At 47.7% G+C, this 16,704-nt stretch overlaps 1 protein-coding gene across 1 annotated transcript; it reads right to left on the bottom strand.

The window, feature by feature from the left end:
• Window positions 1-1,236: 1,236 nt before the first annotated feature.
• Window positions 1,237-14,778, bottom strand: LOC143837233 (phospholipase A2 inhibitor gamma subunit B-like). The gene is made up of 5 exons (XM_077336838.1): window positions 14,199-14,778; window positions 8,684-8,800; window positions 6,656-6,805; window positions 3,274-3,414; window positions 1,237-2,249 (listed from the first exon to the last, which is right to left on the bottom strand). The coding sequence occupies exons 1-5, from the start codon at window positions 14,245-14,247 to the stop codon at window positions 2,041-2,043; spliced, it is 666 nt and encodes a 221-aa protein (XP_077192953.1). The 5' UTR covers window positions 14,248-14,778; the 3' UTR covers window positions 1,237-2,040.
• Between the last annotated feature and the right edge of the window lie 1,926 nt (window positions 14,779-16,704).

Genomic DNA, 16,704 nt, shown 5'->3' with positions numbered 1-16,704 from the left:
TACTTGAAGTTTAAACCCATTACTGAATGTCCTTTCCTCTACAGCCAACGGGAACAGCATCCTGCCCTCCTCCAAGTGACAACCTTTCAAATACTTAAAGAGGGCTATCATGTCCCCTCTCAACCTCCTTTTCTCCAGGCTGAATATTCCCAAGTCCCTCAACCTATCTTCATTGGGCTTGGTCCCTTGGCCCCAGATCATCCTCGTTGCTCTCCTCTGTACCCTTTCAATTTTATCTATGTCCTTCTTGAAGTGAGGCCTCCATAACTGCACACAGTACTCCAGGTGTGGCCTGACCCGTGCCGTATACAATGGGACTATGACATCTCGTGATTTTGATGTGATGCCCCTGTTGATACAGCCCAAAATGGCATTTGCCTTTTTTACCATATACAATGTTGAATATTTACCATATACAATGTTGAATATATTTTATATTTTGTGTGTCAGTAAAGTTCCATCAAGTCACAGCTGGTTTATACTGATTCCCGCAGGGTTTTCAAGTCATGTGAGAAGCTGATAGGCTTGCCAGGTCGCCATGCTCCAACCCCCTGGCCCCAATCAACTGGTCAGTGGGGGGACTTACCAGGAAAGGAATAAAGGCCCAGGGGACATTGCTGGTGGCATGGTGTTGTCACTTCCAGCAGACACAGAAAGTGATGTCATCACACAGGCAACATCCAAGTGGTACTCTGATGTTTGGACAGGAAGACTATGGTAGAAGCCATTTTTATCATAGAGGTTTGCCCAAATACCCAGTGCAACTTCAAGATGGCACAGCTTGATGATGTCACTTCCTGTGTGCACTGGAAGTGACATCTCCACATCACCCAGGCCTTCTTCTCTCTCTCTCCTGGCAAGTCCCCCATCCCCTACCAGTTGTCCTGACAATCATAGAAACAGAAGTTTTTATCATTATCTTCCTCTGGAAAGTCTTCCTTGGTGATGTTCTATCCAAGTACCAACCCTGTTTAACTTGCAAGATTTGATGAGACTGGGCTATACTATGCCATTCCACATGGTATAGTATATTGTATATACACTTTTCATTCAAAGGTATTTTAGGTTATATAGAATCATTTTAAATAATCTGTATTACATTTTGAGAAACCATACATACAGTTGGGTTGGGGGCTGTTATTGTGGAGCAGAGCCCTTTAGGACAGCGAAATATAATTTGTACTGGGGAGGGCTTTTAGGATAGAAAGGCAGATATAGATAAAGAATACAACCAGGTTCAGCTTAATATTTATTGCCTCCGATTTAGAAACATTGCCTTTTTCCTGAAGCATCCTTTTGAAAGCATGCACATTTGGATCCATTTGGATTTGTCAGAACCTTTTGTCAATTGCTTTCTGGGATTGTTCTTGCTCCCCCTCCCCTTTAGCAAGGCTGTTTAATACATTTAAAGTGATATAGTGCCAGGGTAAGTAGCAGAAACAGCACTCAATATGACTCCAGGGTGCTGAAGCAACACCTTCCTGCCAGCCAATGAAGCATCTGAAAAGGGCAGCTCTGCAGGCCCACTTCATCCAGTACTCACCACCACAGTCAACTGGTAAACATCAGCAGATCTGACTTCCTTCAGTCACTGGGTGGGTGCATCACCCAGATACCCCTCTTCCTGCGCACGCACTGGTGCTGCCCAAAGCCATTATGGAATAGAAGAAGATATGTTTTTATACCCCGCTTTTTACTACCCGAAGGAGTTTCAAAGCAGCTTACAATTGCTTACTCTTCCTCTCCCCAAACCAGATACCATGTGAGGCAGGTGGGACTGCGAGAGCTCTGAGAGAACTAGGACTGGCCCAAAGTCACCCAGCTGGCTGCATATGGAGGAGAAAGGGGGAATCAAACCCGGCTCTCCAGATTAGAGTCTGCCACTCTTAACCACAGCACCAAGCTGGCTCTCAAGGGGAAGTTAATTTTTTGTCCTGTGGCCAGTAAGAGCTTTATAAAATCTATAGCCAGACAACGACCTAAAAGCCAGAAGTGATCAGCCAGGAAAAACTGCAGGAGCAAAATCTCTGTCCAGGGAAATCAGTCCAGTGCCTTGGCAAGCAAAAGCCCAACAAGAAGTTGGAGGAAGAGTCCAAAGAATCCGGGGACAATACTGGCAATCCCAGAGGCTAGTGTGCAATTGGCTGTTATGACGTTATGGATCCCACCAAAGAAGGAATGCTCTTGGATATTGTTACAGTATGCATTGTTTGCACATCCCTTTATGATGACTGGCACATTTTTTCCACCTGCCAAGAGAATTGCAAGAGACATCAGTCAGAATTTGAATTGCAGTGCAGTGCCCAGGTAATATTGACAGACTGGGGGAAAGGGTTTGGTGCAGAGAGCACCTGCTTTGCACACAGAAGATCCAGGTTTGATCCCCAGCATGTCCAACTGAAATTGTCAGGTTGTAGGTGATGTAGAAGACCTCTGCCTCAGACCCTAGAAAGCTGCTGACTGTCAGAATAGACAAGACTTAGCCTGATGGACCAATAGTCTGTGTCATGCCACCCCATTGGCACCATGCCATCTATCAAGGGGACTCCCTCTCAATAGGGGTCTTAGGAGGTCTCTCAATATTTTTCCAGACTGCAACTGTTTATTCTTACCCCTCTCTGTGTCTTGGTTTCTTAGATCACTGGGTACATGGTTTATAGTTGTTCTCTCTTGAGAAGGCCTCTGTGTAGTGTCTTAACGGGAGTAAATATCCTTGGGGAATGTCCAGCAACCAGGTGTCAAATCCTGATTTGCTTTCACTTTGGGGAATGAAAGGGGTTTTCTGTGGGAATGACTTTTGGTGCAATAAGTGCCTGGGTGAATGGGGGGTTTGGGCTGAAGCCTATATGTATCTTGACCCTACATTTTTATCCTGTCTTTAGCAAAGATTGCCTGTTGTGATTGTCTGCCCGTTGTTGCTCTCTTAGACTAGAATAAAACCTCTTATGGGTTCTCTACTAAAGTCTGCCTAAGGTCATTTTCTGCGTCTCTCTCAAAGAGCATAATGGGGTCATGACAGTCTGAGTCAGTAGGAAGCAGTTTTAGGTGTTCTGTTTCTGAGCATGAAAATGAGTGACTAGTTGGGCCAGGAAACAGATTCAATCTTGTTCAAGTTAAAAGAGCAGGAAGAAGTGAAGAGTCATGGAAGGCTTTGCTACCACTGGATATTTTCTGTGTAGGGGGTGGTGGAATAGATGAGAACCCTAGAAGGCAGAGGTTGGTGACTTTAAAATAATGACCAGGATTTGCATGTATGAATCAGAGATTAATTACCAAGGAATACACTCCTAGATGCCTCGAGGCAATAGAGCTGGTCTCCAGTACATTTGATGACCTCCTCTTCACACTCAAGGCTCTGAATGGCGTAGCAAGCTGGACATGTTTTCCCATTGGGTGTGTTGTTCAATGGTGGCACTGCATGAAAGAAGAGACATTGAGATTTGTACAAAAAGAACAGTCTAGGCAAGGTGAGCGGTCAGTTGCCAGCTGGCCTCTTTGGCCCAAGGGGAGTGGTGGAGTGACAGCACCCAGCATCACAATGTCACTTCCAGTTGTGCATTCAAATGATGCCACAGCGTTCTAGAAATACTGCAATCTTTATAGTAGAACACCTTAGAGATCTGAGAAATTTCTAGATAGTCATAACATGACTTCCCAGGACAACCAGAAGTGGTGGTACGGTGTTATTCAGAGTTGAAGAAGAAGAAGAAGAAGAAGAAGAAGAAGAAGAAGAAGAAGAAGAAGAAGAAGAAGAAGAAGAAGAAGAAGAAGAAGAAGAAGAAGTCTACCTGAAGGGGTCTCAAAGTGGCTTATCTTCCCTTTCCTCTCCCCACAATAGACACCCTGTGAGGGAGGTGAGGCTGAGAGAGCCCTGATATTACTGCTCAGTCATAACAGCTTTATCACTGCTGTGGTGAGCCCAAGGTCACTCAACTGGCTGCATGTGGGGGAGCAGGGAATCAAAACCAGCTCGCCAGATTAGAAGTTTGTACTCCTAACCATGACACCAAGTAGGATCTTTAGTTGCTCCCCTCCCCATTTTTGTTCCTGATGGGAACAAAGGGAAGCACCAGGGCTGGAAAACAGTGGCTGGGAGTCACCTGAACTAAATACATGTGACTTTGTCACTCAGCAACTTTCTATGCTTCTCCCATACCAAACAGTAGCTTAAACCTTTGGGCTGCATTTTCTGCCAACCCATTTAATTTACTGGGGCACGTTTAATTACTACGGTCATCTCTACCTAGCCCGGTCAGATATCAGAAACTAAGCAGGATTGACTCTGGCCAGTATTTGGACCATCCAAGGCTTTAGATGGAGTTTCTCCAAAATACACCAGGGACCATTTCCACACTGGAGGCTCTGTGCTGGGCTGCCGGCTGGAGTTTGTGCCAGGGCAGGTTGCCCCACCTCTTCCTACACCACAAGGGGGAGTATTTGGGCTGGTGCACCTCGTCCACCCCAGATTTGTGCTCCCACAGGGGTGTCAGGGCAGCAAAGTTCCCAGTGTGGAAACTGTCCAGGGATCATGACGTGGAGGCAGGCATTAGCAAACCATCTGCACACGTCTCTTGCCTGGCTGCCAGAAAATCCTTGGATCTCTTGGCTGCAATTTATGTTGTTATTGTTGTTGTTGTTGTTGTTGTTGTTAGTTGTGAAGTTGTGTCCGACCCATCGCGACCCCATGGACAATGATCCTCCAGGCCTTGTTATGGCAAAGGGGCTTGTATAGCTCAGTGAAGCTATGAGCTATACCGTGCAGGGCCACCCAAGATGGACAGGTCATAGCAGAGAGCTCTGACAAAAGGTGATCCTCTGGAGAAGGAAATGGCAAACCACTCCAGTATCTTTGCCATGAAAACTCTATGGACAGTTCCAAAAGGCAATATATATATAACCATAAGGTAAATGTTAAGGTGCCATGAAGCTGCACCAATGCTAGGTACAACTGGTAGCCTATTTATTATTTTCCTTTGGTGTCCTTTGTAGACATTCTGTCATTTTATTCAGTTTTGACCTTGACATCTTTTTCTCCTAATTTTACTGTGTTAGTTTAACATGTCCATAAAGGATATCTGATTCTTCTTCTGTCCGTGCATCATGAACCTTTGCTTTTTGGCTGGAACTATGAAGCCCTTGGATTGCCCAGGCCAGTATAACTCCTAAAACCCAGGACTGTTCAGCAGTGCTTTCTACTTGCTGAACTTTTTGTTCATGTCATAGATTATAGGGACCCTGAAGGAGAAAGTCCAAATTAAGTCACAGCCAACCACCACCACTGTGGTCCCATCTTGCCTAGGCATGGGTGGTTCAGCTTGGGTAAGCTGAAAAGTAGCGATCCCCAACCTGTGGGCGGCGGACCACATGTGGTCCGTAGACCACATGTGGGCCGCAAAGGATGACTTCTCCTCCCCCCCCTCGGCCCTTTACTTCATCCTCCCTGGACCTTTACAACACACTTCGGGTGTCATTGTGAGGCTGTTCAAAGGCTTTCTCCCACTTTCTTTGTCAGCACCTAACAACTGATAACAACTGGGGAGGGATTTAAAGGGAGCAGGTGGGGCACCTGTCATCATCAGCTGTCCAGCTTGCCCATGAAGATGCAACAAATATTACGATGGGAATACCAGCAAGCAGAACAGCTGATGATGAAAGGTGCCCCACCTGCTCCCTTTAAATCCCTCAGCCCTTTAAATGCAGCCAGAGAACTGAACAACTAATAATGACAGGTGCCGGGTCCGCTCCCTTTAATCACCTTCCCAGTGGGTGGTATGCCTGCCATCATCAGCTGTTTGGCAGGAGCTCTTCCCCCACCCCTTCTCAGGCAGTGGAGAGGCTGCTGCCTGGGAAGGGGGGGCATGCACACCAAAAGCCCTGAGACTTTTCAGTTTCAGTCGAATCTGAAAAGGTGAAGGGTTATTTCTGCATTTCAGATTTGGCCGAAATGCTTCTGACCATATCTTTTCCGGCCAAATCCAAAACGATACAAGTTATTATCATTATTATTTATTAGGCATATATCCCATTGCTTTCCCAAGACTCGTGGCGGCTTACAACAAAGCCCCCATAAAATCCCCATATAAAACCCATTATTCCCAGGGCTCTTGAACCTCTACTCCCACAAAAGATTGGCGGCCTACAAATCCCTCCCTTGAGCCAACCTCCGTAGAGGTGGGGGATGTGGATGTAATACAACTGAGCCTGAGGAGGGGCCATGACATCCCTAGTGCTAGCTCTGGCCTCAACCAAAAACCTGGTGGAAGAGCTCTGTTTTGCAGGTCCTCCAGAACTGTGATAGCTCCATCAGGGCCCTCAGCTCTCCTGGGAGCTCATTCCACCAGGTTGGGGCCAGGACTGATAAGGCCCTGGCCCTGGTTGAGGCCAGATGCACTTCCTTATTTTTACACATGCCTAGTCCTGACAGATACATGCTTTTTACTCCTCTGAGAGAAGTTATGAGACCCAGAGAACTTCTGTGCAGAACTTCTGCCATTATGTAATTACTAAACATACATCAGTAATAATCTAAACACTGCTGAGCTGGACCCTTTGGGAAGGAAGGATGCAGAGGATATCTGGTAGGATTGTGGAGGTAACCAGAGAGTCCCAGTTGTATCTGGGGAGGAAAGGAAAGTAGAATGCAGCAGCAGCATACTTGTTGGAGTGATTCTCCGGCACTCGTCCCCCAGGCAACAGGTCAGATGGGTCCATGCTTCTCCAGCCTTGCCTGCGTTAACAGAAGCGAAGGGTTCATCACAGGATTCTGATCGGATACACGTTTTTGTGATGCTCTTCACTTGCAGAGCTGAAAGAATTTTTTTGTTTGTTTAAAAAAAAGAGAGAACATTTAGGTAAACATGACAGGCCCAAGGAAGATGCATCATATACAAACAGTGCATTGAGGCTGACTCATCCGGAGCCAGGCCTTGGATCACAGAGAGTGATTAAAATGTGGAATTTGCTGCCAGAGGATGACAGGATGGTCACAGGAATTAACAGCTTTGAAAGGGGATTAGACAGATTCATGGCAAAGTCTATCCATGGCTATTAGCCTGTGGTTGGCCCTCCAGAGGAACTGGTTGGCCTCTGTGTGAAGCAAGATCCATGGCTAGTAGCCATGGTGGCTGAGGGGAATCTCCACATTCAGAGGCACTAAACCTCTGAATTCCAAAGCCAGGGGAAGGCCTTGGCCTTTGTGCTCTGTGGTTGGCCCTCCAGAGGAACTCACTGCCCACTGTGTGAGGCAGGATGCTGGACTAGATAGACCCTCCCTGGTTGGATCCAGCAGGGCTCTTTTGAGGTTCTTATGAAGGCCTCAGCCTCTGTGCCCTGTGGCTGACCACTGTATGAGGCAGGATACTGGACTAGATGGACCCTCCCTTGTCAGATCCAGCAGGGCTCTTCTGAGGTTCTTATGAAGGCCTCAGACTCTCTGCCCTGTGGTTGGCCCTCCAGAGGAACTGGTTGGCCTCTGTGTGAAGGAAGATGCTGGACTAGATGGACCCTCCCTGGTCTGACCTAGCAGGTCTCTTCTGAGATTCTTATGAAGGCCTTGGCCTCTGTGCTCTGCAGTTGGCCCTCCAGAGGAAGTGGTTGGCCACTGTGTGAGGCAGGATGCTGGACTAGATGGACCCTCCCTGGTCGGATCCAGCAGGGTTCTTCTGATGTTCTTATCCCTTATGGCAAGCATTGTTTGATATAGCCAGTGATAGTGATAACATTCCACATCACAGGGAGCAGTCCATCTTAGATGGAGGCAACAGTAAAGGAAAACAACAAAACCATCAGGCTATGGGGGTTCTTAGGTTATGGTCAGCGGAGGCAGCTGCCCTGGGCTTTGGGTAGTCCAACTACCCATGTCTCCACCCAGCAAAGGAGAGGGGAAAGAAGAAGAGTGTGTCCCTGCATCCTCTTATACCTGTCCCGTCTGGGAATCAGGCAGCTGACTTACAGTGGCAATAGCAGCTCTTAGAATCCTAGAGTGGGAAGGAGCCACACAGGCCATCTAGTCCAACCTCCTGCTCAACACAGGATCAGCCTAAAGCCAGTGCCAGCCTTGCTGAACCCTCATTGGTGGAGGCCAGTGGTGAGCTGCCATTCATTCTGAAAGCCCAGCATTGCTAAGACCATCCCTAGATCAGCCAGTTATTTCTCCATAAGCCCCCAGCCCTTTCTGAGAAATTGTATTAACCTGCAATCATTTTCAGTGCAAGGAGGATGCCATTCCTGAACAGGCCCTATCTCATATAGACCGTTTATGCACTGGAGGTTTCATGCCAGGCTGCAGGCTAGAGTTTTAGTCATGGCAGGTTGCCACACCTGTTCCCGCACCCACATAGGGAAGCATTTGGCCTGGTGCACCTCATCTGTCCCCGATTTGTGTTCCTGCAGGGGAGCTGGGGCAGTGAAGTTCCTAGTGCATAAACGGCCATAGTGAAGCAATTCAGATGGCAAGTGAATGACAAATCAGAGCACTGGAAATTTATCTAGGAGGGAGTCAGCATTCATAGGAGAACAGTAGAAAGAAAAAAATATCACAACCCAGGTGATGAAACCACAGCGGAGGGTCCAGTTTGGTCCGTAATGCAGTAAGCATGGAGGAGTAGGCCAGCCTTTCATATGGAATAGGAAACTGAGGTGGCCTTTAGTCTTGCATTGCTAGTATTTGGTCTTTGGGACTCACCTCCTGTACCCTCTAGCAGAGTGACGCCACATCTGTCTTCTCCAGATAGGCAAAACTCTAAGGACCCGTCGCAAGTATGCCCGAAGCCTCCACAAATCTCGCAGGTCAAAGACAGCCCTAAAAGGGAGTGAAAGAAGCGGTAATCCCATTTTCAAAGCACATCACATTTAAAGATATTTTTGAAAGGCTTTCAGCATAAAAAGGGTAGCACAGTTTTGAAGAGGAAGGTCTTGTTGCCCTGTTTTCATGTTGCAACACATGAGTGCTCTTTCCCCAAGATTCCCAGTGCTCAGAAATATGAAGGACGGAATTTCATTCGAGGTATAAGGTCTCATGGGCACGCCCACTTCTTCAGATCCATTCACTGAGATGGAGGAGTGACCGCTTCGATTTTATGACTTTTTAATAGGATTATAGGATAACATTTACTTTCCTACTTCTGCATGCTTCTGTTTTGTATCTTGCCATTTTTGTAAACTTTTGCAACGTTGTTCTTTTCTATGTCACTATAGTCATGCACCTTATGGATTTTAGAGCGTTTTGTTTGAGAGTCTAGATTTCAGTATTATAGTTCAAGTTTTCCCCATATCAGCACGTATTTAGTCTAACCGAATTTTAAGAGCGACAGTGAAACATGCCGCTGGCAACCAGCACCTTGGGAGCCCTGTGTTCCAGAATTTTCGTAAACAGCTAGTCTGAAGACACCTGTTTATAAAAGCTGTCCCTTGTCTGTGATAAGGAAGGGGAGAGTAGCATCTGGACATAACACCAAGCATTATTCTTGCTCACTGCCCTTTGCTTCATTATAATACTAAAAAGCACAGCCCATTTTTGCTCCCAGCCCACTGGGGAGTAGAACAGAATATTATTATGTTATGAAATATTATCTGAACTGGTTTCATTGCAAGATCTTTCCAGTGATTGTGCCAGAGTGGACAGTTGAGATGGGACTTCATTGAGGTGTGACTTACTCACTTGTATAAAAGCTTATGTCCTGAGCTGCTGGTCTCACACCAATTTTGGGGATGCCCTGTTGTCAAAATTGGCTACTATTAAGTTGCAGCTTAAATAAAATTCTATCTGAAGGATTCTCTGCCTGGTTTGAAGAAATTCTTGGTCCCTGTGCAGAAGGTAATGAAACAGTCCCTACAGGACAGGGGTATTTATTACTCTCAGCAAGCCGGGTTTGATTCTGCACTCCCCCACATGCAGCCAGCTGGGTGACCTTGGGCTTGTCAGGGCTCTCTCAGCTTCATCTCCCTCACAGGGTGTCTGTTGTGGGGAGAGGAAAGGGAAGGCGAATGTAAGCCGCTTTGAGACTCCTGCAGGTAGAGAAAAGCAGCATATAAGAACCAACTCCTTCTTCGTCTTCTTTCTGCACAGAGCATCGCATTATTTCCCGGTACATGAAAAATATTTCAGTGGTACCTCCATGGTCAATACGTTGAGATAGGCTGCTTTAATGAAATATTGTAAGAATGTTAATGTCTTAGCATCTTTGTATTTTGAGTAAGAATAAAATTGTGGCACGGACTACAGTTCCCATGAGCCCCTGCCAGCTTGTGGCCAAACTGTGGCTCTCCAGATGTCCATGGACTACAATTCCCATGAGGCTCTGCCAGCATGTGGCCAAACTGTGGCTCTCCAGATGTCCATGGATTACAAATCCCATGAGCCCTTGCCAGCATGTGGCCAAACTGTGGCTCTCCAGATGTCCATGGACTACAATTTCCATGAGCCCCTGCCAGCTTGTGGCCCAACTGTGGCTCTCCAGATGTCCATGGACTACAATTCCCATGAGCTCCTCTCGGGGCTCATGGGAATTGAAGTCCATGGACATCTGGAGAGCCACAATTTGACAACTCCTGCAGTGAGTTAGGCTGGGAGAGAATAACTGTGCCAAAGTCAACCAGTAATTTAGTCTACCTGGGAGGCCCTATCACCTTTGAAAAAAATATCCCGGTCAAGCAGTTGGTGACCATGCAGCCTTCTTAGCGCAGCCACCCTTTGAAGTCCTTCCAACACACTGCTGAATTAAAAGGATGTTCACTCAAAGTGCTCTGAACCCAGGAACAGCCCTACCGCTAATAAAGAATGTTTGACACAAATCAAAGCGTCCGCTAGGCAGATTTGTTTTAAAAGGAGAAAGGAGCATGGGCAATATTGTGGCAAAACACGTGTAATTGCCAGATTTCACAGTGCAGTTGCTCAGGGCTGCTGCTTGCAGTGTGTGTGTTTTTTCCAGGGTAGTTTTATAATATTGCTGTTTCATTCTGCAAATTCTGCAACATAGGGATGCCGGTCTTCCCTCCCACACTGTACTTTCCCCCTCTGAATAATCGAGCTTGCTAGAAGAAGTAGCCAAGTAGTGCATGAGATGTCCCAAAATTATAAGAGTGGGTTCTTATATGCCACTTTTCTCTACCTGAAGGAATCTCAAAGCGGCTTACATTCGCCTTCCCTTTCCTCTCCCCACAACAGACACCCTGTGACATGGGTGAGGCTGAGAGAGCCCTGATATTACTGAAGAAGAATCATAGAATCATAGAATCATAGAGTTGGAAGAGGCCATACAGGCCATCTAGTCCAACCCCCTGCTCAACGCAGGATTAGCCCTAAGCATCCTAAAGCATCCAAGAAAAGTGTGTATCCAACCTTTGCTTGAAGACTTCCAGTGAGGGGGAGCTCACCACCTCCTTAGGCAGCCTATTCCACTGCTGAACTACTCTGACTGTGAAAAACTTTTTCCTGATATCTAGCCTAAATCGTTGTACTTGAAGTTTAAACCCATTACTGCGTGTCCTCTCCTCTGCAGCCAGCAGAAACAGCATCCTGCCCTCCTCCAAGTGACAACCTTTCAAATACTTAAAGAGGGCTATCATGTCCCCTCTCAACCTCCTTTTCTCCAGGCTGAACATTCCCAAGTCCCTCAACCTATCTTCATAGGGCTTGGTCCCTTGGCCCCAGATCATCCTCGTTGCTCTCCTCTGTACCCTTTCAATTTTATCGATGTCCTTCTTGAAGTGAGGCCTCCAGAACTGCACACAGTACTCCAGGTGTGGTCTGACCAGTGCCGTATACAATGGGACTATGAAGAAGAATTGGTTCTTATATGCCACTTTTCTCTACCTGAAGGAATCTCAAAGCAGCTTACATTCGCCTTCCCTTTCCTCTCCCCACAACAGACACCCTGTGACATGGGTGAGGCTGAGAGAGCCCTGATATTACTGAAGAAGAAGAAGAATTGGTTCTTATATGCCACTTTTCTCTACCTGAAGGAATCTCAAAGCGGCTTACATTCGCCTTCCCTTTCCTCTCCCCACAACAGACACCCTGTGAGGCGGGTGAGGCTGAGAGAGCCCTGATATCACTGCTCAGTCAGAACAGCTTTATCAGTGCTGTGGCAAGCCCAAGGTCCCCCAGCTGGCTGCATGTGAGTGAGGAGCGGGGAATCCAACCCGGCTCGCCAGATTAGAAGTCTGCACTCCTAACCACTATGCCATGCTGGCTCTCCAACCTGTCAATGATCAGTTCTCTTGGAGAACATGGCTGCTTTGCAGGGTGGGCTCTGACCTCATATCTCATTATGGTCCTTTCCCAATCCTCACCCTCTCCAGTCTCCCTCCCAAAATCTCCTGGCATTTTCAGCTTGGAGCTGGCAACCCTAATGGGGCTTGCAACCAAAAGACCCAGCCTTCCCAAGCCCCATAGTGGGGCTTAAAATAATCTAAAATAATTTCCAATCAGGGATACATTGCAGGAGGAGACTGTACAGAAGAACTAGCATAGATTTTTGGATTTTGCTATGGTCCTGATCCATGCTTTCCCCTCCCCCACCCCACACAGATGCTTAGGCCAAAGGATCCTAAACCATCCCATCAAGTGGCAGCATTGGTAGAAGTAACATCAGAGATAACACGAAAGGATATCAGTCTCGGGCAGTCCCAGCATGATGTCTGAATAATTTAACCATAGAACATTTCTTGGGAACATCAGGAAAATAGACAGGAGGAGAAAGATCCCCCTTTTTAGCTAAACAAATGAAGAAGAGTTGGTTTTTATACCCCACTATTCACTGCCTGGAGGAGTCTCAAAGCAGCTTACAATCCCCTTCTTTTCCTCTCCCCATAGCAGACACCCTGTGAGGGAGGTGGGGCTGAGAGAACCCTGATATTACTCTAGAAGAAGAAGAGTTGGTTCTTATATGCCGCTTTTCTCTACCCAAAGGAGTCTCTAAGTGGCTTACATTCGCCTTCCCTTTCCTCTCCCCACAAAAGACACCCTGTGAGGGAGGTGGGGCTGAGAGAGCCCTGATATTACTCTAGAAGAAGAAGAGTTGGTTCTTATATGCCGCTTTTCTCTACCCAAAGGAGTCTCTAAGTGGCTTACATTCGCCTTCCCTTTCCTCTCCCCACAAAAGACACCCTGTGAGGGAGGTGGGGCTGAGAGAGCCCTGATATTACTGTTGTGAGGAGAGGAAGGGAAGGCGATTGTATAAAAACTAACTCTTCTTCATGAGCAGTTTCAGGCTGAGGCTTTCCTGGACTCATTTCCTTAATGTGGATGAAGGGCTGGAAAAACAGGTCTTTTGGCTCTCAGTTTACAAACAGACAGCTGCTGAAGAGGACAGGCAGAGAGGCCCTGGCCGATCAATGAAAGAGGACCTCCCAAACAGCATCTTGGAGTGAAAGTTTTTGTCCTGATGCTGAAAATCGAAACATCCAACTTGTCCAGCTTTCCTGGGCTGCTTCCCAAAATGCCAAAAATTGTTCCTCCCCCCAAAAGCAGCACAAACGCTTCAGCAGCTGTGTGTGGGAAAAGACATATTTTTATACTCTGCTTTTCTCTACCCTGAGGAGTCTCAAAGTGGCTTAGAATTCCCTTTCTCTCCGTGCAACAAACACCCTGTGATGGAGGTGAGGCAGAAAGAGCTCTGAGAGAACTGTGACTAACCCAAGGTCAGTAGAGGAGAAACAGCAGAGAATCAAGCTCAGTTTTCCAAATGAGAAGCAGCCACTTTTAACCACTACAGCAAGCTGACTCTGTAAACCTGGGCCCTCAAGTTACAGCTGACATATGCAGACCCCAGCAAGGGGCTTTCAAGGTCAGTGAAAAGCAGAGGTGGTTTGTCCTTGTCTTCCTCATGCCCCTTCTGGTACTCCCTGCTTAGCTCCCAAGATCTGACAAGATTGGATGATGCCATGCCACCTTCCCTCCTCCTCCCCTCCGCTTTCGGTACCCATCAATTATTAAAAGCACCAAGCTTAAAAAACAGCTGAGAGAGGAAACCCCTCTGGCCCCAAACAGAGGCCCATTTCAATCCATTTGATTTGGATCAACCCACTCGCTGAGAAATACAGTCACCCGCTCCCCAAGCACAGGGGTGGGATGATCATCAGACTGGCAGGCAATTTGGGGAGACGAAGGAAGGCTTCAAATCCCCTTGGCTATGTGCACGACACACGCTAGCCTTGTTCGATGCTCAAAACGGACTTCCAGACAAGCCCAGACTTACCTAGATCCATGACGGCAGCCAAGAGGCAAAAGCTAAGCCACGTGCGCATCGTTCCAGATGTGGGCTGCCCCGGCGACCCAAGCCAGGCGAAAAACGTTGGCTGCAGCAAAGCCTTTGATCCAGCTGTGGCTTTTCGGCAAGGGGGGTGGGAGCCGAGTGCGACTTCCGAGGAAGGGGAGGAGGAGGAGTTGCTGTACAGACTCTGCTGGACTCTGCCCTGCCTCCAAGGTCAGAGGTAATCCTGACATAATGAGAGGATCGTGACATTCCCTTGAGGAGGCCTACCAAGGGGGTCTGGTCCAGCACTGTGCGCGTGAGATCTGGAGAAAATCCGGTGGAGGAGTCCCCCAGGTTTGGATGCCTTGGCCAGAATACGAGACGCTGAGAGTGGCAGGAAACCCAGCCAGCCTCTGGATCGAATGTCTGCCTGCAATTTCCATTTCCTTCTTTTTCCTCCCCCATTCATGAGAGATTCTGGGGGAAGCTGCAAACTCAGTTGACTCAATAGTAGGTTCTGACACTCTCCTGGGCCCCTCGGCTCGGCTCGGCCGGCTGGCTTGTGAGAGATTTTTGCAACTTGTTTCCTCTCCCTCTCCCTCCCCTCTTCTTATCCTCCCTGCAAAACGTTGGCCCATGCCTCTCAGAAAGGAAGTAGGCAGAAAGCCAGGGCTAGATTGCTGGCTCTCGGCCCCCGGTGTTTACAGCGAGCTCCATCCCTCCCGTCCGCACAGGGAAGTCCGGGAAAAGATATTACTTCTGTGCTGATTTTCTTACTGTCGCTGGGCAACGGTGACAGCCGAGAATGCAAGGGCCACAGAGGTTCCGGGTGGTAAAAAAATAAAAAGTCGCTTGTGCGGGGGGGGGGGGGAGGGAGACAGAAAGGAAAGGCAAACATGGAAAGGATCTTCCTTGTGCAGGCTGTCTTCCCTTGGCTTCCGTTGTCTGGGTCTCTGGCTTCTTCTCTCTATGACTTGTTGGGGTTTTTTTTAACAGTTGCGTCAGCCTGAGTGTGCAAACATGTGTGGTCCATGCGCACAGCCCTGCTCCACATGTACAGCTTCCCTCTGTGCGTTGAGAAAGAAATTATTCCGCTTATCATTCGGGGTGGCCCGTTGTGGTAACGGACTTGTAGGTCTGCCTGGAGTTGCCTGATGCTTGGTAGACCCATACTTCTCTCCCCTGGGCCTAGACCTCTTTGGGAGCTTCTGTCTTCATATCAGGGGATAGGGATGCCAGTTTCCAGGTGAGACCTGGGGACCCCTCCAGAATTCAAACTCATCTCCAAACTGCAGAGATCAGTTCCCCGGGCGAAAAGGGATGCTTTGGAGGGGAGACTCTACAGCCTTGTACCCCACTGAGGTCCTTGCCCTCCACAGGATCCATCCCAGAACTCCCAGAGGCTCCCAACCTGGATCTAACAAAGCACTGGGACTCCCACTGCTCTGACAACTACACTGCACTGTGCAGAAAAAAGTATTTTAAAGGGACTCCCACTGCTCCGCCAGTACACCGCACTGTGCAGAAAGAAGTATTTTAAAGGGACTCCCACTGCTCTGACAACTACGCTGCACTGTGCAGAAAGAAGTATTTTAAAGGGACTCCCACTGCTCTGACAACTACACTGCACTGTGCAGAAAAAAGTATTTTAAAGGGACTCCCACTGCTCCGCCAGTACACCGCACTGTGCAGAAAGAAGTATTTTAAAGGGACTCCCACTGCTCCGCCAGTACACCGCACTGTGCAGAAAGAAGTATTTTAAAGGGACTCCCACTGCTCTGACAACTACGATGCGCTGCGCTGTGCAAAAAGGAGTATTTTAAAGTGTGAAAGAAGCTGCAAACCATTAGTTTTTTTGGGAGTCATTTGTCTTTGGTTTTGTTGCTCCATTGCAACATATGAACAGTGTTCACCCCATGAGAAAACTGGGCTGGGGATTGTCAAAAGTGCAACAGCTGTTGGATTGCTCCATAAAGACCTGGAAGGCTGAACTTTGAGCCAAGGATCAGGCACTGGAGGGGTTCTGTGGCGAAAACCTCTGCCTGACTCAGATTTCACAGTCAGCCCCAATTAACAAAATGCAGAAAGGAATCCAGAGGTCACGGCCCAGCAAAAGATCTCCTTCCTACTCCAGGGAGGAAAAATACAGTACACTTGAAATCGTAGATGGCCTCTAGTCACTGAAAGACGTTTTTGTCCTTTCCTGTGTGTTGAACGCAGTATGCCAGTTTGTGATGCAGGGGTCCTAACATTCAAGAAGAATGTTCAACATGGCAACCCTACCCCGTGCTGTTTGCCATACAGTTTTCAAAGGTCTCAGAGTCCTGAAGGAGCAAAATGTCAGCAATCCCCTTCTTTTTTTTTTCCATTCAAAGGTCCTTCTGTGGCTTCTGCTGAATGACAGCTTATGCTTGTGTCACATCTGAGGAAACACCCTTCTTGGCTTATCTTACCCTGGAATCTCCATGCAGATGAGGTTTTGTAATGATCGGGTAGTTCAGGAGAATGA

Source organism: Paroedura picta, chromosome 5 (assembly GCF_049243985.1).
Source record: "Paroedura picta isolate Pp20150507F chromosome 5, Ppicta_v3.0, whole genome shotgun sequence".
Classification (NCBI taxonomy): domain Eukaryota; kingdom Metazoa; phylum Chordata; class Lepidosauria; order Squamata; family Gekkonidae; genus Paroedura; species Paroedura picta.
This window is presented reverse-complemented; position numbering and strand designations above follow the sequence as displayed.